The sequence below is a fragment of the Hyalella azteca genome, unplaced genomic scaffold (assembly GCF_000764305.2).
Source record: "Hyalella azteca isolate HAZT.00-mixed unplaced genomic scaffold, Hazt_2.0.2 contig5386, whole genome shotgun sequence".
In the NCBI taxonomy this organism is placed as follows: domain Eukaryota; kingdom Metazoa; phylum Arthropoda; class Malacostraca; order Amphipoda; family Hyalellidae; genus Hyalella; species Hyalella azteca.
The window spans coordinates 1207729-1234225 of record NW_025935579.1 but is presented as its reverse complement, the minus strand read 5'-3'; the positions used below and the strand labels follow the sequence as shown (position 1 = coordinate 1234225).

Below are 26497 nucleotides of genomic sequence, written 5' to 3'. Positions count from 1 at the left end.
TTCAAAACTTTGTCGCACATGGTGAAATTTGCCTCAGACCTTTCTCTACTTATCGGAATGTATTTAATGCGCTATTAAATACATTTAAAAAGCAGTAGTACTCGACTAAAATTCAGCAGGGGTCGAACGACTCCAGGGTTTTATGATTTTATTGAATATTGTTAACTCCTACTTGCAAAGAATCTTGCACTCAAAAAGATTGAATTGTACATAAAATAACAAGCTTATGTGTGGCACCGATGCGGCTACTGAATTCAACGATTATTTTATCTCTGTTGCCAATGACATAACAAAATATTTAGGTTCTGTGAGAGACGGTACGACTATTGGTGTTCCTTTTTGTGAGACATCCTGCTTCCTTTATCCTACTTCCGCATTGTAAATAAAAAGTTTGTTACAATAATGCAAAGATGAGGTTCAGCCAATAATATTATTAGAAGTTGCGACATCGTAGCGCCAGTTTTAGCGCATATTTTTAGTTTATGCATGTATACTGGTCATTACTGGAGTCTACCCTGATGTCCTGATACGTGCCCGTGTCAAACCAGTTTATAAATTCGGCAACTCGAATAATGTGCGCAACTATCTCCCCTTATCTACTTAACCTTTCATTAATAAGAATTTCGAAAAAATTCTACACTGTAGATTTACAAATTTTATTTAAAAATTTTCACTTGTATTAGATAATCAATTTGGTTTTCTTAAGGGCACTAACATGACATAATGAAATATTTTATCTGATACAAGGCCTACTTATGGCAATCCGTGTTATTAACAACTGTGTTGCTCCTATTCTCTATTTGCAATTAAATAGCCTTAGATTGCGTAAATCATCAAGTTCCCACAGTTAAACTCCACCGTTTTGCTATCAGAGGGCCTTTTCATTCATTAATTCAGTCATATCTAACCAATAGAGTACAATACGTTTCATTAGAACGAGTACGATTGGAGTAGCACAGGGCTCTGTTCTCGGGTCCTTTTTTCTTTAACATTCTCATAAATGCAATTTTTCTCTTTTAACGTGAACTGCAAGCTCTTTGCTGATGACGCTGTATTTTATAACTCGAGAAGTACCTACGATGACGCGTGTGATGGTATATTGATCGGAGCTTTCAGTGGATTTGTATGAGTGGCTATTGGCTATTAGACAGCAAGTTAGTTGCGCACGCTGATAAAACTAAACTGAAGCTTTTACTCCGGAAATCAGTTTCAATTTTTCGGAACATTAACTTCAATGGAACAATTATAGATTGGGTTGACGATTTTCGGTATCTGGGCTTAATCCTCGACAACAATATTTCTTATAAAAAAAAGCACATTACTCACGTTTGTCAGGGCTCGATCAGTAATTAAAGACCACGCGGGGTGATGTTCTATCCAGTGTCTTAACTTTCTCCTCATTGAAAATGAGATTTTCAGAAAAACATTTATTCATGTTTTTATCTAAACTTTTTAACACATTAGTAATATATGGTAGTGACCGTGGTGTATCTCTCAATAAAAAAATGAACAGATGTCACGTTAATTAATAAGTCACGGCGATCAATCCTTAGGGTTAAACATATTAACAATATCCTGGTTAGTGGTACCAACGAATTATAAAGCAGTCGACAATCTTAAAACTGGATGTGTACAAATTTCAGCTTTTAAAATTCATGAATATGCTGTTTTTCATGACAAACATCTTTTTGAATCTGTCTTCGTCCCTCTAAGCTTGCTCCTTGCCATTCTCATAATACCAGCAAGAGGCTTCGCTTGAATATAGAAAAATGCACTACAGTTTTCAATTGTGAAAAATATTTTAACACGTTGACGGATGATTTCAAAAAATATTGTTCCTAATTCTTCTTAAAAACAAAATTCCGTGATTTTATACCTAGCTAACCAGTACAAATTTTATGCTGGTTCTTTATATAGCTTTTATTGCTGTGGATCTTAGTTGGGTTGCTGTTTTTAGTAGAATCTTGTTTTAATCGGTGTAATGTTGATTTTGCCTTTATTAAATTTATTTTTTATTGCCCTACTGTCTGAAGTTTTTATGGCTATCTAATATAATAGTATGTATTTGTCAATATTATATTTTTTCTTATTGTTATCCATTATCATTTAGTAAAGTCGTATACCGCCATTCTCATCTGTCCATTTGTCGCCCGCGAAACTGTTTAGCTTGTATGTGGCATACACTATAGGAGATCTTTGTTTGGCATTTCTTTGATCTTTTTGTTCATTTATTACGTGTGTACTCCTATTTGAAGAAAACAAATAATAAAAAAGTTAATAACATCAGCTCTTGATAGTTGGCCAATAAAAGAAGACTGGAGGCAGGTGGTCGCCTCCTGTCTAAGGAAAGGTGCACAGATACAAAGGAACTGTGTACCGAGGGCCGTAGCTACTGATATCTCGTTCCTAAACGCGCTCGCAATGCCCACCTGTGGGCGCAAGAATGTTTACTTTCGTACGGATGAGCGATCTCGACATCTGCTCAACTCTGAGCCGAGAAGCGACATGGATTACAGACTACGTCAGAGGTCAGATGATAGAAAACTATCTCAAAATGGTTCGATTTGCAACGCAGTGATGACAATTTAAATTTGGCATTCCCGAAATAAGAGTGTAACTGCATGACACGCTAACAAGCCTACGAGATTCTTAAAGCCAAAATTAATTATTTTAAATAGGTATTTATCTTTTAATGAGTAAACACAATATGGGCAAATACCAAATAATCAGTTATTTTTAAGCGATCTACATAACCAGACTTATGTTTATCAAGAAAATTGTGAACATGTCTCGAGTTTGCGGGAATACAGCGAGGATGTTGAGCGGCGGCTCTGGCCGGGCATCGTCTGTCAGCAGCCAGGCTGTCGGCTAGCGGTCAGCGCAGGTATTCCTGCGGTCGCGACACGACGTTACAACAACGCCTCCAGATAACTTTTCCTCAGGGTTTGTTTTGCCTAGAGAGTAGTAAAACCTGCATAAATTTTAGCACGCACAGATTCTAGGACCGAGTGTCAATAATTCTACTGCAATTTTTTGAGGCGACGAATCCAGGAAAATGTAATCGATGAGTAACGTATCACGCTCAATTCGCGTAAACACAGTTCATCAAGTAAAACGGATCTATAAAAAAGAAACGCATACATCGACTGAAATGCGGGAATTAAATGGATCGATCCATCACCGGCATGTTCATAATAATATTACACTTATCGAACTCGAACTAAAAAAATTAGTTTTCGACTTTTTAACCCTCTGAACATTTTCTGTAGTAATTTTATTTCTGTAGTAATTTTTATCTTGGACCACCACAATTTTCGAAATTCAATAACATGCAATTTTTCACTCTCAAATCGGAGCTCTTAACACATTGACTACGAAGGGGTACATATGCGTACCTACCACGAAATGTATTTCTTCAGGACGTAGTGGTACATAATTAAGGGTTGCCGGACAAATCCGAGAACAAAAAAGGCCGATAACTCAATATATACTAGTTTATTTCTAGGTTCCGCTATAAAAATTCCAGTTATTTTCTTTTTGCAGTATTTAAACTTTAATTAGGAAGTATCCCTATCATAAATTTTAGCCGGCCAACGCAATTGAGAAAAACTAAATCACGGACTTTGTCCGGAAAAAATGACCGTCTGGCAACCCTGTTTAAAAACAGTACAAAAAGTGAAATAATAGTACAAGATGAAGCAATCGTAGTCAAAGTGTTAATCGTGAAAGTTTAACTTTCAGTTCTGTCACACACCCGTCTAGCAGCTTAAGCATCACGTATATACATTTGTTATTATCAGTCCAAACTTATGAGGTAATGTTTCGGTATTTACGCAAATACACTCGGAGGTGTGGTCGCGTCTGGGCAGATGGCCAGCTCAGGAAGGAGTTTGTTTGGAAGGCACAATGCAGACCCGCTGGTCATAACAAACATGAACCCTTGGCGCCATGCACTTTTCTATTAAAAGATCTGCTAAATCTTGTGAGTGATGCACGTATATGGAATACATCGTATAATGGTGGCACCTCAACGCGAAAAATTAGCGCATGCTGATCGATAAACCAACAACACGTACACTATTGAGTGAGGTTCAACGGATTCTCGTATTCTATTTGCTATGCACCGTTTACTTTTTAACTTTACAAAGTGAACTTTACAGCTTATCAGTATATTGAAAATAACAGCATCTCAGCTATAAAAATATGAAATCAGGTTCAAACACTGCGTTGTCACTGCATATCGGAATTCTGAGCACCATTTCATTCCGAATTCAGGGGCATTATAAAATTGTATTAAGGTGTGATGACAGTGATGCTCGCTAATATTGCTGGATTAAAGGTCGCGGCCTTTTTATAGCCAGTTTGTTGATGGGTATGACTGGAAACGAGAGGCGCATATAATGGGTCACAGGGAAATAAGTGCCCCAGGGCGCGGTATAGGCCCAAGGCTCTCAAAACCGGTCAGTCGATCGGCGAGTGAGTGCGCAGGCGCACGAAAGAGATTGAGTGGTTAGCGAGAGATGGAAGTTTGCCTTAAAAGGATTCATCGTTCGGAACGCTTATGGCCTCCATGAAGCACTCATAGTTATCGTCATCACGAAATGATGGTGAATTGTAAAATTATGATATTGACAACCTTGAATGAGGGACGAGAAGCGAATACGCTGCGTCGATGATGAATCAGTCAACTATAGTCATGCTAAAACGGAGATGGCGAAACAAACAAGTGCTGTTGACTTATATATTCACGTGTCTCTTTAATTTGATGATAGCATAATTTTAAAATGAAGTTACCAACCACTAAATCATCGAAAAAGTAACGATATTCGTACGTTACACAGAAAAAAAAAACACACTCAAGATAACGTGTTTCATCAAGCAGTAGCGTCCTTGTCAACTGCTGATTTTCCATGAATGCACCTGAAAGTATTATCCTTTTATCCGTAGTTATGTAAACCGCAACAAAATATCAACCTAATTTTCAGTGTTCAGATCCTATGGCCCTCATGAAGTGCCAAAGGGAATTAAATCTTAACTGGATGACCGACAAATTAACTCCACACTCCATCACTCCCGAGCTGTTCAAACGAATGGCAAATCCTGGACTCGTAAATCCTTTCCAACGATAACGCGGCGACGGCCGGCGAAGAAAACCTAATTGAGATTATCGTACAGGTTACCGCCCACCTCGAGGCTTCCTCGAAACTTAGCCGGCTTCTTTGCAGCTAATGACGAATAAGAACATTCATTAGAAGAAACAATAAACGTTAAGCAGTACATTTACGGTATTTCATCACTAACTCTCCACCGTTGCTTTTCAACGCGGTTAGGCATGCACATTGAATACACGCACAATACCAATTCAGATGGAAAATTTCGGTTTTCGATGTCACATCAAGAGAAGATCACGAAAAATGTTTACGATCAAGCGGCTGATGCACAAGTAACAATGAAATAATCGACAGTACATAAATCGAAATTGAAAAACTCACCATCCTAATGACGAAATTGATTTAGTCTACAGCCTGTGTATACACCATGCACGATAAGTAAACGTGAGGATTTTTTCACTCAAAATATTTTGAAATTCAGGGTGGCCCAGTGGTTACAGTTCAGAGTATCAGGATTAGAGCAGAGGTGCGGGTTCGATCCAAGCTCTGGGGGTCGGTTTCTGGCCAGAATCGGCAAGGAGGCCGGGCTGATAAGCACAGCAGAATTAGAGCAGTGAGTTGCGAGTTCGAGACCGCAACAAGCTGTGAATGTTCTGCTATGTTAAGAATCGGCGACAGGCTTATGGCGTAATAAACGTTGAAACCGCTATCATCAAATAAAGTAAGCGAACGAAGAAGAATGCAGTCATAAGTTGGACGCCACCACAAACAGGCCGGTCGGCAGAAGTGTTTACAAAATATACTGTAAAATTAGACGTTGAAGCCTACCCCGCTCCGATGTTGATTTGACTTCCGTGGTATTTTGGCTGCACGTGAACACAGCAATAATAGGTTAACAGGTGAATGCTTTCCATGTACGCATCAATTTTTTATTACAACACTTCTTTTTAACTTCACTTTTTGTTGTTTGTCTGTCTGTCTGCTACAAATCTTATAATCGATTTTTAACACACTTCTACCTCTCCAATCGATTTCAAATTTTGCACACTTGTGTGAAGTTGGAGACAATGCATGACTCAAACAACGAAATAAATAATTTTATATATTAATTTTTTTAATATTAACAAATTGAAAAAATAATTTTGTCAGCTACATATATTATAACTGATATTTAACACACTTCAACCTGTCCAATTGATCGAAATTTCGCACACTTGTGTGAAGTCGGAGGCAATGCATGAATCAATTGATAGAATAAATAATTTTTAAAACCATTTTTATATATTTAAAAAAAATTGAAAAATTAATTTTTTTAATATTCGAAAATAAAATTAGAAATTCATTGTGCATCTCTAACATTGGAGGCACTATATTTTTTAGAAGTGTTGTCTTTAAAAAGTAATTTTTAAACGTATATTATTACTTTAGAATTAAATAACGCCGTGAGCACAGGCTTTTTCATGGTAAAACCTAACTTGTTTTCATCTATTGCGGCCGAGGTCAGAGGTAACACCCGTAATATGGGAGTCTAGGTGGATATTATTGTAGTATATATACGACCGTGCTAACCCTAACGGAGGGTAACATAGCATATTTTCATGTCTATCTTCATCAATTTCCATTTCAAACCAGTCCAGACTGAGCAGCAATGTTGCCCTTAGTCAAACTGAGCCTCGCCTTTAGCAAATAATAGCCAAATATGTGTTGGATGAACGGCATGGCAGGCGGTTTCAATCGTGCAGGCTAAATGCGATTAGTGCACGAATAGACGTGGAATTAAAGTTACTAATTCAAATGCAAGTTAAATTTTGTATTTCATCTATGTTGTGGGAAAATGGAGGAATAACATGTTGATTATAAGCACAGTTAAGCATTTAAAAGGCTTTCACCAACGATGAATACAGCGAATACAGTATACTCTGTAGCCGTAGGTATAGTGCTCTGGTCATGGACGAAGAGTCTCGGACGAAATATTTGGTAAAACATCTTAGAAGAGTATATACTAATATAGTCATGATTGTTAGTAGAAAGAACGTCGAGCGTTTGAAATGATACGTCACACGAACATTTAGTTATTTGGGTTCATGCGACCACAATCGATTATGTGAAAAAATGTTTGCGATTCTTCAACAGAAAAAAATAGAAGTTATTTAACGACGGAACGAACATTCTGTTTATTTTAGTTTCAGAACTCAAAGCAAGCACAATCATCAATGCGCTTCCGAAACAATGATCTCAAATTAAAACCCATAATTTATAATATACTAGTCGAAGCTGCCAACCCACTAGCTATCAGTTATTGTCTCCTTACCTGTTCGAACTTTGGCGCTTGACAATGTAATGAAGCTCAAAATCACGAGCACAAACAGAGCCATCAGCCCAGAGCGCCTCCTGCCCCGCCCTCCACACACTTTGTCCATCGTCCTGGACATTTCTCATTAAAACTGAGACCACAGGAATTCATTCACTCCTTGGTATTTTTTGGTAAACAGTTCTTAATACAGACGATAGTTCTTCATGACTTTTTTTGCAAAAGTTGAAGAACACAGGAACAACGATGAATATCAGATGAAGAGAGACTAGTTTTGTCACTGCATTAAACCTGTAAGAATCCGCGGCAAGAACAATTCTGGAGCACACCTGGCACAGTCACCGACTGGAGAGCGTTGGCACAAACTCCTCACTTCTTTACTCCCAAGCCAAGACTGGCGGTGAACTTCTCGAAGAAAACTAAATGCCGAGCAGTGACGGCAACAGTACGCAGAGGCAGCGATGTAGTCGATAATGATGTATCTCATGGAGGATGCATCATGCCAGCTATTAATTGTGAAATATTTTTATTATTAAAACCTCTTTCATTTATTTGTTTTGAGAGTTTTTACGTCAAATTAATTACACATATACTGTGATTCATCTTGGTCATTTTCAATCAATCCAGATTTCATGGATGTGTTGTTATTCTGTGAGATATCGTTTTTGAACGTTTTAAAAATCTTATGTCAAACGAACATTAGACTGACATTCATTCTCCACGTCGAATTTTAATCAAAATAAAGCCAATAGTTTAGAGTTTCAGGAATTGAAACTCTTGATTGTTGTCTGCGGGTGAGCACATTTATTCGAAAATTCAGCTTATTCTGGATGACCCGCGTCAGTTGCTTGTGCGCGGTCTTGGTGTGTGGTTGCGAGCGAGCTATCTGTGAGATAGTCATGTGAATAATAATAAAAATGATGAATAAATTTGGTTCTGAAGTAATAAATTTGCCTTAGATTGATTCTATACAGTATTATGTGACTGAAAATAAATCGATCGTCGCTTGTATCTATTTATGAAAATTTTAACAGTCGTGAAATGAATAAGAAAGGCGTAGAGCAAATGTACTTTACGTAATTAAGCAGTAGTCTTTCAAATTTTTATTTTAAAATATGCTGTTTCGAATAGAATTTATGTGTCTCGTCCGTCAGGAATATCATTACAGATAAAAATAAGCGATATTGTTACTGCAATCTCCAAATGTAGATACCTACATATGTAGCAAGAGCCTAGAGGTAAACAAATATTGATAATTAAGGTAGAATTTTTACCATAAACTGCATCAAGACTAAAACGTGTGACATCATCCTTTGCCGCCATGTATGATAAACAGCCGCTTCTTTTGACCATATTTGTGTCTGTCACAATAATTCATTTAATATGCATAAATGCGAGCAAACCTGTATCGATTAATTACACGTTTGTGCGCATTTAATACAAGGGATATGCGGCAGGATATCCCGGCAGGTGTTTATATAGTAATTTCAAATCTAAATTGTTCATAACTGCACCGGATCAAACTGCAGGTGCACAGGTGTTCAATGCTAGTAGCTGCACCTGTGCCACACGTGCTATCTGAACAGGTCAGTGTGCGCCTCTGCGGCAGCATTAGATTCTTACACAAACTATAAAGTGGAAAACGTAAATAATTTGCTGGCTCTTTTGGGATCACTAAGGCTGTGTATACAACGTTCGTTCTATAAAGTGAAATCATATGAGTATAATAACTTGATAATCTCAGAACGCGAGAACATGTCAAATTCTCTTTTTTTGGTAAAAGGAAAAACGAGGTCAGAATGATTGTGATGCGTCAAGCAACTTTGTGTGGCACATGATTTGATTCAATCAAGACAAGCCCAAGGCTACGCATTGAATGTGCCTAGAACAATGCTGGGTAACGGAGTTGTCAGAAGAGTTACATCTATAATGCTTAAACAAAAGATCGCTTCGGTTTGTTGTTCTGTTATTCTTTCCAAAGACAATCACCATTTGAACGTGACTCGGATTTTTTCCAACTTGTTTTTGTCCAAAAATCTCCTTTTTTTTCCAGAGGAAATGGATTTTCAAATATTTTGCGTACGCAAAATATTTGCGCTAAAATATTTTTTGCGTACGAGACGCAAAAAAAAAATTGCTTCGCTTGTTAAAGAATCGCGTTTCGTGGAGACGAAGGAGGCTCGGTGCTTAATTTTATGCCAGTCATGGTTTTATTATTAATCATGATTACGTATTTCTTGAGGTCGGGAGAGGACTCGTAGCGTTGATTCACCTAGGATACAAGCAGCACGGCTGCTGAATAGCCTTTAAAATGTCTATTTTTCCATCATTTAGTGCACTAAGTAAATACGTCCAAACATTAACGAATATATCCTTCTCCTCGCATCATCGTGGCATTTAATTTGGCTATGGGAATTATTCTTTTTCCAGTTTTGACATCACTCTAAGATTCAACCATCAATTATTCGGTATTGCTCGGGGTTCAACATTTGACAAGATCCTTACCGCGAGAATACATTTCATTTTGCATACATCATTTGATTAGAACAGCTTCACAAACTCGACTCTTCTGCGTACACATGAAGTGAAGAAAAATTTTAATGCTGCACCTGTGGCGTGTGATTGAATGCATGTATGCTGCATGCCGTGTGTTTAAATGCATGTATGCTGCATGCCGCGTGTTTAAATGCATATATGTATACTGCATGCCGCGTGTTTGAATGCATATATGCTGCATGCCGTGTGTTTAATTGCATTTATGTTGCATGCCTTGTATTAATGTATGGATGATGCATTCTTTCAGCGCTTGAAATAGCATATGCTATACACAAAGCAATTCCATTAATAACGATTGATAATTTGTATCAAGTTAGCATGATTTAATTCAGAACAATATTTTTAGAAATAACGTTCATTATGGTTTTGCACATGATGTTTGCGAACAGAAGTGGGCATACAATCAACAAACTTCCTTCAAATATGATTTTTTGCCAAGTAGAAGCCCACGTTTTCTCATCTTGCAAACTGGCACACAATATCCTATTTAACCGAATTATTTTTCTTGAGCTGAATAAAGACACCTTCAATGTTTTATAGAAGTCGCGTAAATATTTTTCACGTAGGCCATGACATGGCATAGTTAACCAGCATCACAACGGCCGGTCCTCATCTCTGACACCTGCACATAATGCGGACGTCTGTGATCATCGCTCCTGAAAACCACAGGCTTGTTTGTTATGAAATTTTTCGTGTGTAGTGAAGAATGAATGCGACTGGCGCACAGTAGCTCAGTATTTTGAGTTAATGTTTGTCATGTTCTGCACCGTATTTGTCGAACTCGGAACTTAATTTTAGACTTGACATTATTCCTTGACGCATAAATAAAGGCAACTTTTTCCAGTTAATTTTGGACTTTGCAATGGATATTAAAATGCTCAGGTTAGAACGAGATTTGCCATCAGCAGATAACGATTAGACCCAAGAGTTTTTTTTTATCGCAAATTACGATTCAATATGAACCTTTATTTGTCGAGTAGTTATATTTCGTGGCCTGAGAACCTTCCATGATGGTCGACATCGTGCAGCTCGAACGAATATCTTCAAGTGCGCATGGGAATTACGCCAATATAAAGTATTTGACTGATAACGAACTGTGTAGATAGTTGTTTTGAGACTGATATCTCAGACTGATAAATAATCTCGTTCAGCAAACACTACAGCAGCACTATATAATGCCATGAGGTGAGATACTGTCTTCAGTTTCGTCCTCCACTTGGTGCAGCAACTAACCAGAACAATGCAGACCAGGAACGTGATGATAGCCGTGGTGAGTCTTGATTAATTTTGTGTTGTGAGGTACATGCTATTATTTGATTATTTTTCGTTATATGTCTTAAATTTTGCACTAATTTGATTCTAACAATGATGAGTTTTTATCCGCAATTATATGTTATATATGGTTTTATTGCGAAACTGGCTAAGCAAAAAAAAACATAATTCTTGATAAATACTTTCTACGATTTAAAATATGAAAGTCAGAAAAAAAAGTTCCGCCGGTTCTCAACTGCTGAAAATCATTCCAAGTGCGGGATCACTACAAGAAATCGTTCTTCAACTAGGTGACGGACCAATACATCATAAGCATGTCTAATAATATAATCAGCTAAATTGTAAATTTGTTCAGATTCAGCCAGCGTTTACTTAAACTAGTATCGGTGCGTGTAGTGTAAAATTTTTGAACAGATTAAGAAGCATTAATTTATTCCGATTCAGTGACGAAATCCACTGGAACCTGTAATTGGACGGGCGAAGTAAAGGCCCGCAAAGCTTCTACGGAGCAAGAGAAGGGATTATGACACATTCTTCCTTGCTATTCTGGCCGCGGCGTCTACACTAAATAGGAATGTCTCCAGCTGAGAAAATGTCAACGTGTTAATTAAGTTAAACGAAAAAAATGAGTGTACTTGGCATTGGCCTGAAAAATGCTAAGTCAATGAAATGAGCTGCGCTGAAATGGGACGAATTATAGCAGAAACCTCAACTAATAATTTGATTATTTAAGTTTAGAGAAAAAAATGCATAAGTTAAGCCCGATTACAATATGAGGGCGAATCGGAGCAATCGCTCACCATACGTTTTTTTTAGTAAATTATTGAAAATTTTAAACATCTTTCGCATTTATATAAGCTTAACTTTAAAATTCGATGGAAACAGTTTTAAAGGCAGGAATCTGATTGTTCAAGTCAACATTAAACTGGAAGCGTGAACGTTTGAACTTTGCGAAAGGCGACTATATATTGTCTCAAGGTGTCCGTGTCGACTCCGTAATGCAATGAGTGCGGCGAATATTTCGGACAGTATACATGCGGCGAATATTTCGGAGTACAGTAAATGTAGCTGATTCATGGTCATTTATCAAATACATGGTTAGGTCTGCATTTGATGCCTGTGTACGTAAGATTAAGCTCGGTGGAGTGAAATGGTCTCAGTGGACGAACAGTACAATTATAGTTAAGCTGAAAACCAATAATGAAAAGTACAAGCGTTATTTACGAGCTCCCTACTATTTTGATAATAACCTGTAAGCAAAAACGTGAAATCTAGCTAAAAAAAATTTGTCGCACCGTTGTGTAAAACGTTGGAAAAAATATTACCGAATATGCAAAAAAGGAACCCGAAAGCCTTCTTTCTGTATGCTAGTTCTAAGTGTAAGATAAACGACGATACTTATGATCTGAAAGGAGATCAACGAAAGATATCCTCTAATGAGGACAAGGCTATCGTTCTTAATCAGTACTCTAGCAGCGCGTTCACTGATGAGGACTTGAACATTATTTCAGCTATTGAGGAGCGCCCAGTCGGCTCGAAGTTGGCAGGTTTTGAAACGCACAAAGAAGAGGTTCTCAAGCGCCTGGTCGGTCTGAATCCTAAACAAGTCATGTGGACCAGACAGCTTCCACCCTAGATTGGTCAAAGAATTAGCAACCATCCTGGCCAGCAATTTGACAGTTTTATTTCAAAAAACCTTGAACTAAGGAACTTTGCCGGCCGATTAGATAAGAATCTTAAGTGAAGCGACACCATTGTTCATAAAATGTGATAAGAGTTGCTCCGGTAACTATCGCCCTCTTAGTCTCACAAGAGTGCAATGGAATCTGTTGTGAGATATTGGATTATCGATCACTTGACTGTTAACTGTTAATCATTTATCAGGCTGTCAACATAGCTTTATTGTCGGTAGATCCTGCACCACTCTAGTCTATGTTGAACGATTGGACTCGCCTGCTGAACGACTGGGAGCCAGTGGTTGCAGTGTTCCTCAATTTTGCCAAGGCATTTGACAATGTTCCGCACGAGCAGCTGTTGCGCAAAGTGAAGTATTTGGGAATAAAGTGAAAAATACTCCATTGGATCAGAGATTTTCTAGTACGTAGTCAACTACGTGCCAGCCTTCACGGAACCGTATCAGACTGGGCAACCGCGCGCAGTGGCGTGTCACAATGATTGTTCATGGCCTGTTTCATTCCTTGCTTTTATAAACGATCTGCCAGAAGTAGTGCCAGAAAAGCGTGTGCTCTAATGTATGCCGAATATACAGAAGTTTATAATATAGTTGAGAATGCGTCCAATAAAGTGCAATTGCAAGACGATATTGATAGTTTAGTTAACTGGGCTGATAGGTGACAGCTGCGTTTTAATGCTGACAAGTGTAAAGTACTTCACCTCGGGAAGAACAATGAACAGCTAGATTACAGTATGAGATGACATGGTTGCAACGAGAGAGCAATGATTGAAAAGTCTAGCGAGGAAAAGGATTTGGGAGGTTATATCGACATGGACCTGAAACCTTCTGGGAATATTGAAACGCAAGGTAATAAATCCAACAAACTTCTTGGGCTGATCAGACGCTCTTATGAGTTTCTATAGATGAGAAGCGAAGAAGCAGTTGTTTGTCGCTTGGTCGCCGAAACTTGAAAAGGACAGCAATTTATAGAGTGTGCAACGACGTGCAACAAGGATAATTCCAGGCTTGAAGGGCAAGTCTTACGAAGAAAGATTAAAGATTATGAAGCTTCCAAGCCTCTTATCGACTTCTGCGTGGCGACCTTATTGAAGTATACAAGTAAACTCATGGTTTATACACGGTCCCAGGATTACTAGAATTTGAAACAAGAATCAACACCAGGGGCCACGGCTATAAACTAGAAGAACTGCGTTGCAACTTCTCCACGCGACAACACTTCTCGCTTCGAGTGACCGACATGTGGAACAGGAACAGCCTGCCTGATGACAGCGTTGACGCTCCGAGTGTGAACGCGTTCAAGACCAAACAATATAAAGCTATGGAAAAATATTTTTTCAGATTTGAAATGCCTAGCCCCATAGTGAACCTATTAAAAGTCTAGTAGCTATTTCTAACTATCATCTGTTTAAAAGATCCCGTCAAATGACCTGTTTTTAGATCTCCTGTGAACAAGTCACGGAAAGTACAAGAATCGGCGACAGGACACATGAAGCCTATTCTTCAGCGCCGACATCACTTTAATATGATATGAGGAAGTAGTGTTATGCTAGTCATGCTATAACAAATAAATTGCTTCTGAATTGGAACTGTAGCCTCGCTTTATAAAAAATTATGATCATGGGAAAGTTGACTCAATTCATTCAAGTTCACCAGTGAGCAATCAAGCTATTGCCTGTAAAAATTGCGAATGTCAATACGGCATCCAAAACTCAGAATTGACAGTATGCCTGATTATTATCAGAAGCAATTAACTAAGTAAAAGCGTATCAAATTATCTCGCTTCCCTCTTGGATGCACTATGGGTTAATCTAATTCGTGCTAACTGCTAACCCTTTGCAACCCTGAAACGAACTGACTTCCGTGTTCCGTTCCGAGTCCGACTGCCGGCGCATGCTGCTATGGGTTCCAATGCTATTGTTGGCCTCTTTGACCAACAATACTGACAATACTGGGGCTGGCATTCGCAAATTCAATGATTGACTCTAAGAACCCATTACTGCATAAAATACGACTCAACAAAGACTTAAAATATTATTTCCGAATTAGTAGTCTCGTATAATAATCTACTACAGACTCTACAGTGCTTTCGTCTCTGCTATAGTGATCAACAAATAATAAGGTTCGTTAGTGATCGTTTAAGGTAACTTAGTTATTTGGTCAATGCCTTATGTTATCTTTGATAAGCATGAGAGCTCTGCCAATTGGGGCAATTTCCCATAGCACGAGTCCCAGAATGCACGAGTTTTGGAGGTCGTATACTTCCTTTCACGAGGCCGCAATATCCAAAACAGTGGTATGCACTCCAAAAATTTACTCCTTATCTTTATATACTACAATTAATTTCCATACATTTACTTTTGAATATAATTCACTTCTCCTGTACTACAGCTAGGGGTGGGTTGTTGCGTGCTGCTGATCACAACCATCGTCGTGACGACGACCAAGTCAGAACAGGAGCTGAGGTCGTGTCCTGCAGACTACGTCACGCAGCCCCCCGTGATCCTCGTCTCCCTGGACGGGTTCCGAGCGAGCTACAGAGAACGTGGCCTCACCCCCGTCATCAGTAGGCTGGCCCAAGAGGGGGTCTTCGCCCCCTACATGAACCCCTCATACCCCACCGTCACCTTCCCCAACCACTACACCATCGTTACAGTGAGATGACATCACCATAAGCCCTACCTGTTACGGTGAGATGATATCACCATAAGCCCTACCTGTTACAGTGAGATGATATCACCATAAGCCCTACCTGTTACAGTGAGATGATATCACCATAAGTCCTACCTGTTACAGTGAGATGATATCACCATAAGCCCTACCTGTTACAGTGAGATGTTATCACCATAAGCCCTACCTGTTACAGTGAGATGATATCACCATAAGCCCAACCTGTTACAGTGAGATGTTATCACAATAAGCCCTACCTGTACCTGTTACAGTGAGATGATATCACCACAAGCCCTACCTGTTACAGTGGGATGATAATACTCTAAGCCTACATCTTACAGTAAAATGATAACATTTTTCAACAATCACATAACGATTGTTGAAAAATCAGGTTTAGAATAAGCATATTGTATGTATTGATACTTAGGGTCATAAGTGTTTCAGGTTCAATTCCCCAATTTTTCCCGGAGCCAATTCGATGCAGATATTTATATAGTTACTCTTACTGAATTAGGGCAACAAGCTTGTACAAGTATTCGGGAACGTACCGAAAAATGAGAAATATGCGCGCGACGTCTTGCTGATAGTAAGAAATGTTCTCTTGAGCGAACAGTAACGGGAAATGAAAATTGTGCTAATATAAACGTACAGCCAACCGTAAGCCGCATGCAGTGAAAGTGGTAAAATTCAACTTTCACACTGTACGATTTAGATAACTGAACTATATAAGACAAGTCTGCGATGGATAGCAAGAAATCTCAGAGGAGCTTGGACTACACAGCCGGGGTACATTATTGCCATACGATTGATCTCTTCGGCCTCTTTCTGTGTTGATTTTACAAAGAATTTTTTTTTTGGTTTTTCTAGACCTTTCAGATTGTGTTTTCTGCAGGAAGTCATTAAAATTAGTTCAAGATATGAAAATCCCTAACTTATGGGCTGGAAGAAGCGTAACCATTAAATCTGCATGCCACGTATGCCCCATTAAAAACCAATCTTGAATGAACGACGTAGTACTTAAGATTTTAATTTTTTAATATTGTTTATAAACTTTTTACTTCATATTTATGCAGGGCTTGTACCCGGAGTCACATGGCATAATCGCAAACAAGTTTTACGACCCCGAGTTCGGAGCAACGTTCGCGCTGGGGTCCTCCGAGAGCCAGAAGGGCCGTTGGTGGGGCGGCGAGCCCATCTGGAACACCTTGACGCGACAGGTAACGAGAATGCCAGGGCGGTGAGCCCTTCTGGAGCACCTTGACGCGACAGGTAACGAGAACGCAGGAATGGTGAACCAATCTGGAACGCATCGTAGCCACAGGCGACTTGAGCGCAACAAGCCGTGGCGCTTCGCTGATGAAGTTTTTTTTTCTCGGTCTGTCGTAGGAGATTCATGCTTAGTACTTAATTTCTTGTGCATTAGTTGAGTAAGTTTTTAATGAAAATGTGTATTTGCATATAGGTTGTGAATGAACATAGGTTGTGAATATGCATAAGTTGTGAATGTGCATAAGTTGTGAATGTGAATGAATTAATTAACAAGTCAATCTGAATTAGCTGTGCGATCGAGAAATAGCATACGCACAATCAACAGACGTATGACCTCAGGCGCATTGTGAGTTGTGCTCCTTAGAGAATCTCATGCTTTGAAAAGAGGTCTATGAGACTACCAGAAAATTTACATAAAAAATATCACTAGAAAAATTTCTCCTACTTCGTTCAAGAGTGACAACCAACACACTACAGTAATCCCTTGCTATATCGAGCTTCAGCTACCGCTGCTTCATTTTGTCGCGGGTATGCATAATAAATATTCGTTAGAAAAATCATTCGCTGATCCGCTGACTTCTGAAGAAGTCGATCGGCACGTTTTTCAATAAAATATACCTACAATGGTATAAAAACAAAAATATTAAAAAACTTACAATTTAATTCATAGCACTTATAACAATGAAAACAATGAATTCGCAACACAAATACTCGAAAAAATACCACCAGTCAAATATTTTTTCCTGGCGGATTTCACCAATCGCAGCCGGGATCAGGCAACGTAACAACCGCAATAGGTGAGGGATTAATGTATTTGTGGAGAGTAATTTTTTATATTTTCCTCGAAAGTCGAAAGGCTAGTATCCTAATTTTAGCATGAGCAAAGTTCGATTCCAATTTCTTAGCTACAGATAATGTCGTGCCGCCTAGCATGTAGTGTGTCGTCACATGGCTGTGCTGGAGCTGACGACCAAAATGTGCACAAGTTGCGAATAGTGTTTCTCTAAAGGCCGGTCCACGCGCTCAGTTTTCACAACAATTTGTCTGCGCAGTTTTAAGTCGGAATGAAATCGTTGCAATTTTTAGAGCGTCCACACGGTGCCGACTTATCTGAGTAGTTTGCTCAGTTTTGCTAATAGGAAGAAAAGGTGAGAGGAGAGAAGGGCATAGGGCGTCCCCGGAGAGAAAGGCGGCCAAAGGTGTGGGTAGGGGGAAGGGGAGGCCGAGGTTCCCCTGCCCTTAGAGGAAAAGATGATGGAGCCTCCGTCCGGTAGCGATCCGGGCGGGGGGGCCTCTGCCGTTTGGCCCGGCCCGCGAGTAAGTCGGGCATCCGGCCGACGCGCAGGCCAGGGTACCCCCACGACGAAGACGCGGCAGAGATCGGGGGCAATGGACACGTAAACAGGCCCTGGGCCCAACGCCAAACATCAGCATGCAATATGTACACATAGCCTCAGATTAATGAGCTGTGGTTAACTCCGGCTAACAGTAAATCCGCTTTGCACAACACAGCCACTGCTTCACAGAGCCGGAGCCCAACTGGCCTGAGAGCAACAGGCCCTACCGCAACAGGCGGCGCAGGTTATGTTACGTTACGTTGGGAGTAGCTGTTGCGGTAGGGCCTGCTGCGCTCCGGCCACTTGGGCTCCGGCCTGTATGCGCTCCGGCCTGTGACTGAACTGCGCTGTTGTGGTGGGCGCTTTGTGTCAAAAGCCGTGAAGATGCCCGGCTGCGTTACGCTCGGGAAGGTATATAAATAGCACTGTGGACTTAGGCTATGCTGACCTCTAGCTATCCACCCAAACTGAGCGTGTGGACCAGCCTTTATGGCAACTTGCTGCCACAGCAAGAACTGAATTACGGAAAAGTTTTTGGTTAGTGTTAATATTATCATTATTATTATAATATTATTATAATAGTACATTATAATATTACAATATATTATAATAATAATATATTGTTATAATATTACCCTCGCTCCAAGATCCATGAGAAATTAACGACAACAGGACGAGCCCGTGAGACGGTCCAGGGACAAACCGCGGCACTCCTTCCTCAAATCTCGGGTGATGTACAACTGTGAAGATTGAATTATTAGCGTTTCCGTGCCTATGAACTCGTCATTTTCACCGTGCCCAGCTCTATATCAGGATAGGATTTTCTAAGTATTTAAGGGTTGAGATAACCCTTTGTGTCAATTCTCCTTGTCAAGTCGTGGCTGCCAGCGAGAGAACTTTTCACGTCCTAATACCCTCGTGCTAAACCTGACAGTATACTAGTTTAACTAAAAACTCTACCGAGAGGAGTTACGTTGAGATCAAAGTTCATTCAAGTAATTGGTAAAAGTACCATAGGCTTTAAAATCATACAGTGAAAGTAGTATATAAAAATACCGAGTTCAAGAGATCAAAGTTCAACCACTACGGAGGATCGAAATTTAGGTTAATCAATGGTTTATACAAGGTCCCCCGAAGGATTACTAGAATTTGAAACAAGAACCAACACCAGAGGCCACGGCTATAAACTAAAAAAACTGCGCTGCAACTTCTCCACGCGACAACATTTCTTCTCGCTTCGAATCACCGACATGTGGAACAGCCTCCCCGATGACATCGTTGGCGCTCCAAGTATGAACGCGTTCAAGAACAGACTAGATAAAGCTATGGAAAAATATATGTTCAGATTTGAAATGCCTAGCACCATATCGAACCCGGTGGAAGTCTAGTAGCTACTTCAAACTATCGTCAATCATGAAAAGATCCGGTCAAATGACATGATTTTTGATCTTCTGTGAACAAGGCACGAAAAGGAAAAGAATCGGCGACAGGCCACATTAGGCCTACACTTCAACGCTGAGATCACTATGTTATGTTATGTTAATATGATTTGTTGATCCATTTGTTTCTGTTCGTTTAAAGAATTCTTAGACGTTTCAAGTGTGTTCCCACTGGTAAAATTTTATTGCGTTTTTCTCGTAACTAATATGATACGTCGATTCAATTGCAATCATTATATTGCAGCTGGCTCCATATTAATGATAATAATAGTATCGATATATTCATTTTAGGGCAAGAAAAGTGCCACTTTCTTCTGGCCCGGTTCAGATGTGCCCATCGGAGGGCAGTATCCAACGTACTGGTATCCCTACAACTCATCCGTGCCCTACGAAGATCGAGTACAGCAGGTACGAGAGATTTGGTATCCAAGCAAAAAAAAAATAGATTGCACGTATCACTAAAATTAAAAATTAATTCTAAAGTTTCATTCGAGTGTTTTGTATCAGTTACCTTAACACGTATCAGATTGGAGTAGTGCTTGAGATTTGCAAGCGTGCAGGTCCTGGACTGGGTGACGTTGCCAGCAGACGAGCGGCCCGCTTGGATCACACTCTACTTCGACGAGCCCGACCACACCGGCCACGCTGAGGGACCTGATTCACAGGGCGTAAGTTCATCCTCTGAGCTTCTTGAGCTTGCACTTTTTATCATAACATTTTTATATTATTATACAATTATCTACATTTTCACATTTTTGCCGCTACGAAATAGACTTTAGAGAAAAATTATAGAAGTCATTCGTCGATCACCCAGGTACTGAGTGCTACATTTATACCTTTACAATGAAGTATGTGAACAAATTTATTGAAATGTTCTTGGAAGTCTTGTAAGCTGAAGACAATTCGAATTTCAAATTTGTAAATTCCTGCAGATAAATGACCAGCTTGTTCGCATGGATGGTCTCATCGGACAGCTGGTGACCGGGCTAGAAAATGCCGAGCTTCTGAACTGCGTAAATCTGATCATTGTGGCAGACCACGGCATGGCCGGTGGAGGTCTAGGCTGGGTTATCAAACTGTCGGACTACATAAGTGATTTGGACGACACGGCCTATACCTACACCGGGGCCTTCACCAGGCTTGACCCCAAGAACGATAGTGATGGTACAATGTCCCAAACCTTCAGTACAATGCGTCCTAATTAGTCATATTCAATCTTAACGAAGGAACATAAGCTTTTACAATATCAGAGTGATGTCTCTATTATGTAATTGACGAATATTTCTCTTAATGGCAAAAATTCAATTGTTCCAACTTTTTGCTCGTGGCTAGTGACAGATTCATTTCAAAGCGGTTGATATTTTTCAATCAACAGATCAGCAATTCACAAATTTATTAATTTATTTGAGCAGAAGTTAAGTACGACATGATGAGAAAACTTGCCTGCCAGCGTACAGACATGCGGACCTATGAAAAATCCGGTTTGCCGAAACGCTTCCATTTTAGCAACAACCGCCGGATCGAAGACATCGTTCTGGACTTGGACGACGGGCGTTACGGTTCCGTGTCTTCCAGCTACTACAACAACGGCAACCACGGCTACGATAATTATTTCCCTGCCATGAATGTGAGTTAAAGTAGCAATCAATAAACAGTTTATACTTCCAGCGTGCAAACTTCTGAAGAATACCATTACAAGAAGTAAAAACACTCATACGCTTACATATTGATTATATCTGCTTCAAACTTCGTTAGTTTAGCACACAACGAAGCCAGAGAAGCTTCGAATTACTATATTGAATTCCAATTCCGATGCATATATTCCGATCATGCCTACCGCCATTATTGCTGTCCAGGCTAACCCCCTCACTCCTATAGGCTCTGTTTGTGGCTCGTGGACCAGCTTTCAAGTCTGGCCTGGAGCTGGCACCGTTCCAGAACATCCAGCTGTACAACCTGATGTGTCACCTGACAGGCGTGCTTCCAGCCGAGAACAACGGCACCCTGGGTGCACTCAACGCCATGCTTAACACACCTGGCCCAATTATTCCGCTCCCAGAGGTGCGCACACGTTTGAAGCCCTCACAGCAGGGAAGGTTGGGTGAACGATCAAATTTCGCTATAAAATATGCCTTCCAAAATAGAGTAGATCGTGTTGCAAAATCGAGTAAGGGAAGTAGCCCCTACGAACTTTAAAATACAATTAACACATTGACTACGATTGCTTCATCTTGTACTATTATTTCATTTTTGTACTGTTTTTAAACAGAGTTGCCAGACGGTCATTTTCCGATCAATTTTCCGTGATTAAGTTTTTCTCAATTGCGTCGGCCGGCTAAAATTTATGATAGGGGTACTTCCTAATTAAATTTTAAATACTGCAAAAATAAAATGAATGGAATTTTTATAGTGGAACCTACAAATAAATTAGTATATTTAGAGTTAACGGCCTTTTTTGTTCTCGGATTTGGCCAATTTTAGGCAACCTGAATTATGTACCACTACGTCCTGGAGAAATACATTTCGTAGTACGCAAATGTACCACTTCGTAGTCAATGTGTTGAAATATTTTAATTCCATGTGAACGTCCTTGAACGCAGTCCTAAACATTGACTTGGTTGACGCAATGCACTCCATGAAATAGCATCCCATTCCATTGTCTCATTGTAATCGACCAATTCACCCGCTGTTAGTTTACTCGTTCACACAAACCTGTTCCGTTGTTTACATGTTTTTGAAACTCGCGATGGTTGCTTTGCTTCGTTGATATTAAAGGTTTCAGCAGAATTGAGCGATTATGCGAATTTATTCAATTTATATGAGCCAATTTCAGCAGATTTGATGGCACCACATGTGCTATGGTTAAATGTCAAGACGAAAGTGATTTACATTTTTAATCTGAAATGTATTTTCAGTGTGAAATGAACTAACTAACGGAAGCAGTTGCCACGCGCTGTGGGTCTATAGTATACTAATAGTTGTACGATGCTAATTTTTACAACACTTCTCTTTAACTTCACTGCTTGTTGTTTGTTTGTGTCTGCTAAAAATCTTATATCACATCGCTATCTAAAACACTTCTACCTGCCCAATCGATCTAAAATTTCGCACACTTGCGTAAATTCGGAGAAAATGCTTGAATCAATTGACAGAACAAATAATAAAAAAATTTTAATACTAAAGAAAAATATAATAATATTTTTTTATTATCTGAAAATAAAATAAGAAATTCCTTGCACAAGTGCAAAATCGGAGACACTGGCCTCTTTATAAGTGTTGCCTTTTAAAAATAAATTTTAAAAGCATATTATTATTCTAACCATAATCCGGACTGTATGGTTAAAAATTTTTTCTCCATCAATGCCTAGCAAAGTAGTATATACACAATCAACATTTGAGTATGTTTTCACACACAGCTTGAGCCAAGTTGGTCAATACAATATCCGATTTCTGGCATGAGAAGTTGATTTGAAAGCAGCGAAACGTCCAAATCTCATTTTTTTCTCAAATCTCAACGACCAAATCGCATTTTGGACAGCGCCGTTCAATTCTCGCCAAATGATTATAAAAAATGAGCCGCCCAAAGAGTGTGCCCTGAAATTATTAAACCAGCATTGAAATTATTATCATGTCAATACTGCTCCTCTCGCAGGTCGAACAGCCGCCAGCCGCCTCGTTCCCGAGCGAGACGGAATTGCCCGACAGGTTTGGAGTGTCTGGCTGTCCTGGAGATCTAACAGCTTACGAGGCATGTACACTTCGTGTTACTAATTTTGTGCATAAAATGCGTCACAAATATGGTTTTGCAAACCTCAATATTTCTTAAATGGCGCGTCCTTGCTGAGTGTGAATAACATTTTAAGTTAACTTAAACGCGATGATTGTTTTTTTCTTTCATGCCGAGTAATATGTGAGTAAAAAATGAGTGATTAAAAGGATAATTATATGCAAATTTCATTTGTAATTAATATCAGAATTGGCGAAAACAGAGATCAGTTTTATGAAAGTAGTAACGCGCGCAGGATTGGTTGTCACTCCTGAACATGACATCGGAAGAGCAAGCTCGACTCGAGTCTAAGCACGCGCCCTGGGGGCTGCCTCGAGTCCTCAACCAGACAGATGGGCTGACGCTGCTCCATCAGCCTGACTTCATTACTGGTCAGTTGCATTCATTATTGTTTCCATAGTCAATTCATAAAACTTCATAAAATAAATTCAATTTAAATACATGTATCGAGGCGGTAAACACCATCATGTGTTTACGGACAAACTCCAAAGTTTAGTTAAAAAGCAAATGGATACATACATTTGGTTCGATATCCAATATTAAAAAGTGCACAAGAATCTCTGTTCATTTCTTACAACCAGAAAGCTAAATTGAACGAGTAAAAACTATTTCTAGTCAATACATTGGGCCGACCTATTGCAAAATTCTGAGGTAAATTTAACGAAAATCAACTTATTTAGTTACTAATAAATTGAACGGCTTCCAGCATATTCGTCATCACTCAAGATGCCGGTGTGGTCGAGCTTCTCCTTGTTCGGGGCCCCGACCGGCACCCCCGCCTTCAACTGGACAAGTGACGTCAGACTCAACGCTGACCAGAGCGTCACCTGCGCTGACTATGACAGCCTAACCAACGTTACTATGGCGCCACTCTTCTTCCCAGGTGAGTTAACGAAAAAATTACAAAATAAAAGCGATAAATTTTGCGTACGTTATGTCTTGAAGTGAAGTCATCCGTATATATCTTATATCAGCTGATATTTAAATACTTTTCATTCATAATCAAAAACCGCACCATACTGCCGGCAAGATTATGTTGTTCTCATAGCTAATTATTGATTATTTAATCTTGATACTTAATAACTCAAGTAATGAAGAATACTATCACACGCCCACGGAAGAGTGCTGCAGGACTCAGATCCGATTTTTCCAGACAATACGATTTATTTCTCCAGGCAATAAAATTGATTTTTCCAGGTAATATGATTGATTTTTCATTAATATGATTGATTTTGCATTATTATAATTGATTTTTCATTAATATGATTGATTTCATGAAGTAATATCCTGTCGCACTAGGTTTTTCGTCGGACAGTTCCCAGAGCAAAATCCCGTACATGGTGAGTAACGCAGTGCCGTCAACGGAGCAGCAGCAGCGGCATTGGCAGGACCTCATGTCCCATCTCATCGCGCGTTGGTTGGGCAGCGGCAGCCTGAACGTTATAGTGGGCCCGGTGTTTGACCGCAACGCCGACTCCCACGCTGACGTCTTCAACAGCACCGAGTAAGTTCCAGTGATCTATTCTCAAGACAAGGCGATTTTGCTAATTCGGGCGTGTATTTACTGGTTAATTACAAAAAAATATAACTCAGTACTCACTGCAGTGAGTGACAGAGAGCGCATTTTCTCGTCGACGAAAACTTGAGGTCAAAGACAGACGGACGGACAGACAGACAGACAGACATGGCGAGCACAATAGTGCATTTTTTCCATAAATGAGAAAATGCGCTAAAAACGCATGTTAATAGGTCCATGACATAACGACGTAGTCGAGATTTTTTTGAGAAAATTTTCAGGAGTAAATTGTCCAATCGTTCTTTTGCCAACCTCAATAACAACACAGATTCTTCAGTAGCGAAATACATGCGTAAAAAGAAACAATTTTCAAATTCGGTATTTCTTCTACAGAACCTTCCCTCAGCTGCCCACAGTCCTGTTCGCTATCGTAACACGATGTTCCATTGGCGGCAACATCACCGCCTGTGAACCACAAAACCTCGAGTCACGAGCCTTCCTTTACCCAACTGTACAGCCCGTCGAGAACTGCTTGGTAGGAATTCATTTAGAAGTATCAAATTCAGTCACTGCATATACTATCAAAATAAAATCAATCGATTACCGGAATAATCAATTCCTTTCTTTCATTTGTGCCGATGTGAAGCCTGCTAAGTCATAACACCTAATAAATAATTTAGACATCTATGAATTGAGAGATGACGCCTAATTTTACTTCCTGTTTAATAAAGTAAGTTTTAAAAATCATAACGAAAATCAAAATACTTGTACGATTTGGTGTATGCAAACCAAATTCTTCTGTCAAAAGTATTAAAAAAAATTAAGTTTGTGAACGATGTACTTGGTTCACCGGAACAAATTTATGGAATACTGACTCGAGATTGTCCCATCAAACCTAGATTTTGTGCCCAGATAATACTAATAAAGATTTGTTATCGTTGATTACGAATAACGAACTGCAATACGTTGTGCAGGAAAGCAGCGAATATGCTTTGGAGTTTAGCAGTACCGTCAGGGATGTCAGAATCATCACCGGTTTGGCCTTCTACCCTGATCTGTCATTCGACGACAGAGTTCGTCTCGAGACGGTGGTCCACCAGTCGCTCTGGTAGAGCTTTCCGAAACGCCAACACAGGATTTACCAACGGTTATAAGTTATTTTTCTTGAGATTCTTCACCCAAAAATGAGGACAGAAATAATCTGAGATTATGAAATCTGGCAAAAAGGTCTAAACTAATGGTTAAATGTTTGACCAATTATCATCAGCTAGCTACCTGAATTGACGAGTATAAGAAATTTCAATAGAATGCCTTTTTTATTGTACACGTTTCAAGTGCTTCGTGCTTGAAGTCAACGATTCGATTAATTCACTGATTTCCATTCAACCAAGGAAGATATTGTTTAATCGGTTCAAGGTATAGCGACACTGAACATAGTGCTGAGTGTATATATACATCTTCCCGGACACACGCTATCCAATGCAACTATGTACCGAACTTTAATGCTCAAATATACGAAACCATAATATTTCATTT

General features: G+C 39.5%; 2 protein-coding genes across 2 annotated transcripts in view; one reads left to right on the top strand and one right to left on the bottom strand.

The window, feature by feature from the left end:
- LOC108668909 (laminin subunit alpha-2) overlaps nucleotides 1-7804 on the bottom strand; it is a 74285-nt gene extending 66481 nt beyond the window's left edge. Inside the window, exon 1 of the mRNA XM_018156167.2 lies at nucleotides 7423-7804. Within this exon, the coding sequence (XP_018011656.1) occupies nucleotides 7423-7543 (121 nt within the window). The 5' untranslated portion in view covers nucleotides 7544-7804. The remainder of the gene's footprint in view (nucleotides 1-7422) is intronic.
- Nucleotides 7805-10793: 2989 nt separating this feature from the next.
- On the top strand, nucleotides 10794-26489 carry LOC108668951 (venom phosphodiesterase). Its single transcript, XM_018156221.2, has 14 exons — nucleotides 10794-11248; nucleotides 15335-15598; nucleotides 16687-16830; nucleotides 19950-20066; nucleotides 20219-20326; nucleotides 20591-20822; nucleotides 21071-21285; nucleotides 21537-21719; nucleotides 23311-23406; nucleotides 23681-23816; nucleotides 24152-24328; nucleotides 24745-24949; nucleotides 25355-25496; nucleotides 25936-26489. Exons 1-14 carry the CDS (start codon nucleotides 11219-11221, stop codon nucleotides 26071-26073), a joined length of 2187 nt encoding a protein of 728 aa, XP_018011710.1. The 5' UTR covers nucleotides 10794-11218; the 3' UTR covers nucleotides 26074-26489.
- The last annotated feature ends 8 nt before the right edge of the window (nucleotides 26490-26497 follow it).

Coding starts and splice junctions, on each gene's coding strand:
- LOC108668951 (XM_018156221.2), top strand. CDS start 11,219: ATGCAGACCAGGAACGTGATGATAGCCGTG. Junction 24,950..25,354: donor GACGTCTTCAACAGCACCGA/GTAAGTTCCAGT, acceptor TTTCTTCTACAG/AACCTTCCCTCAGCTGCCCA. Junction 25,497..25,935: donor AGCCCGTCGAGAACTGCTTG/GTAGGAATTCAT, acceptor TACGTTGTGCAG/GAAAGCAGCGAATATGCTTT.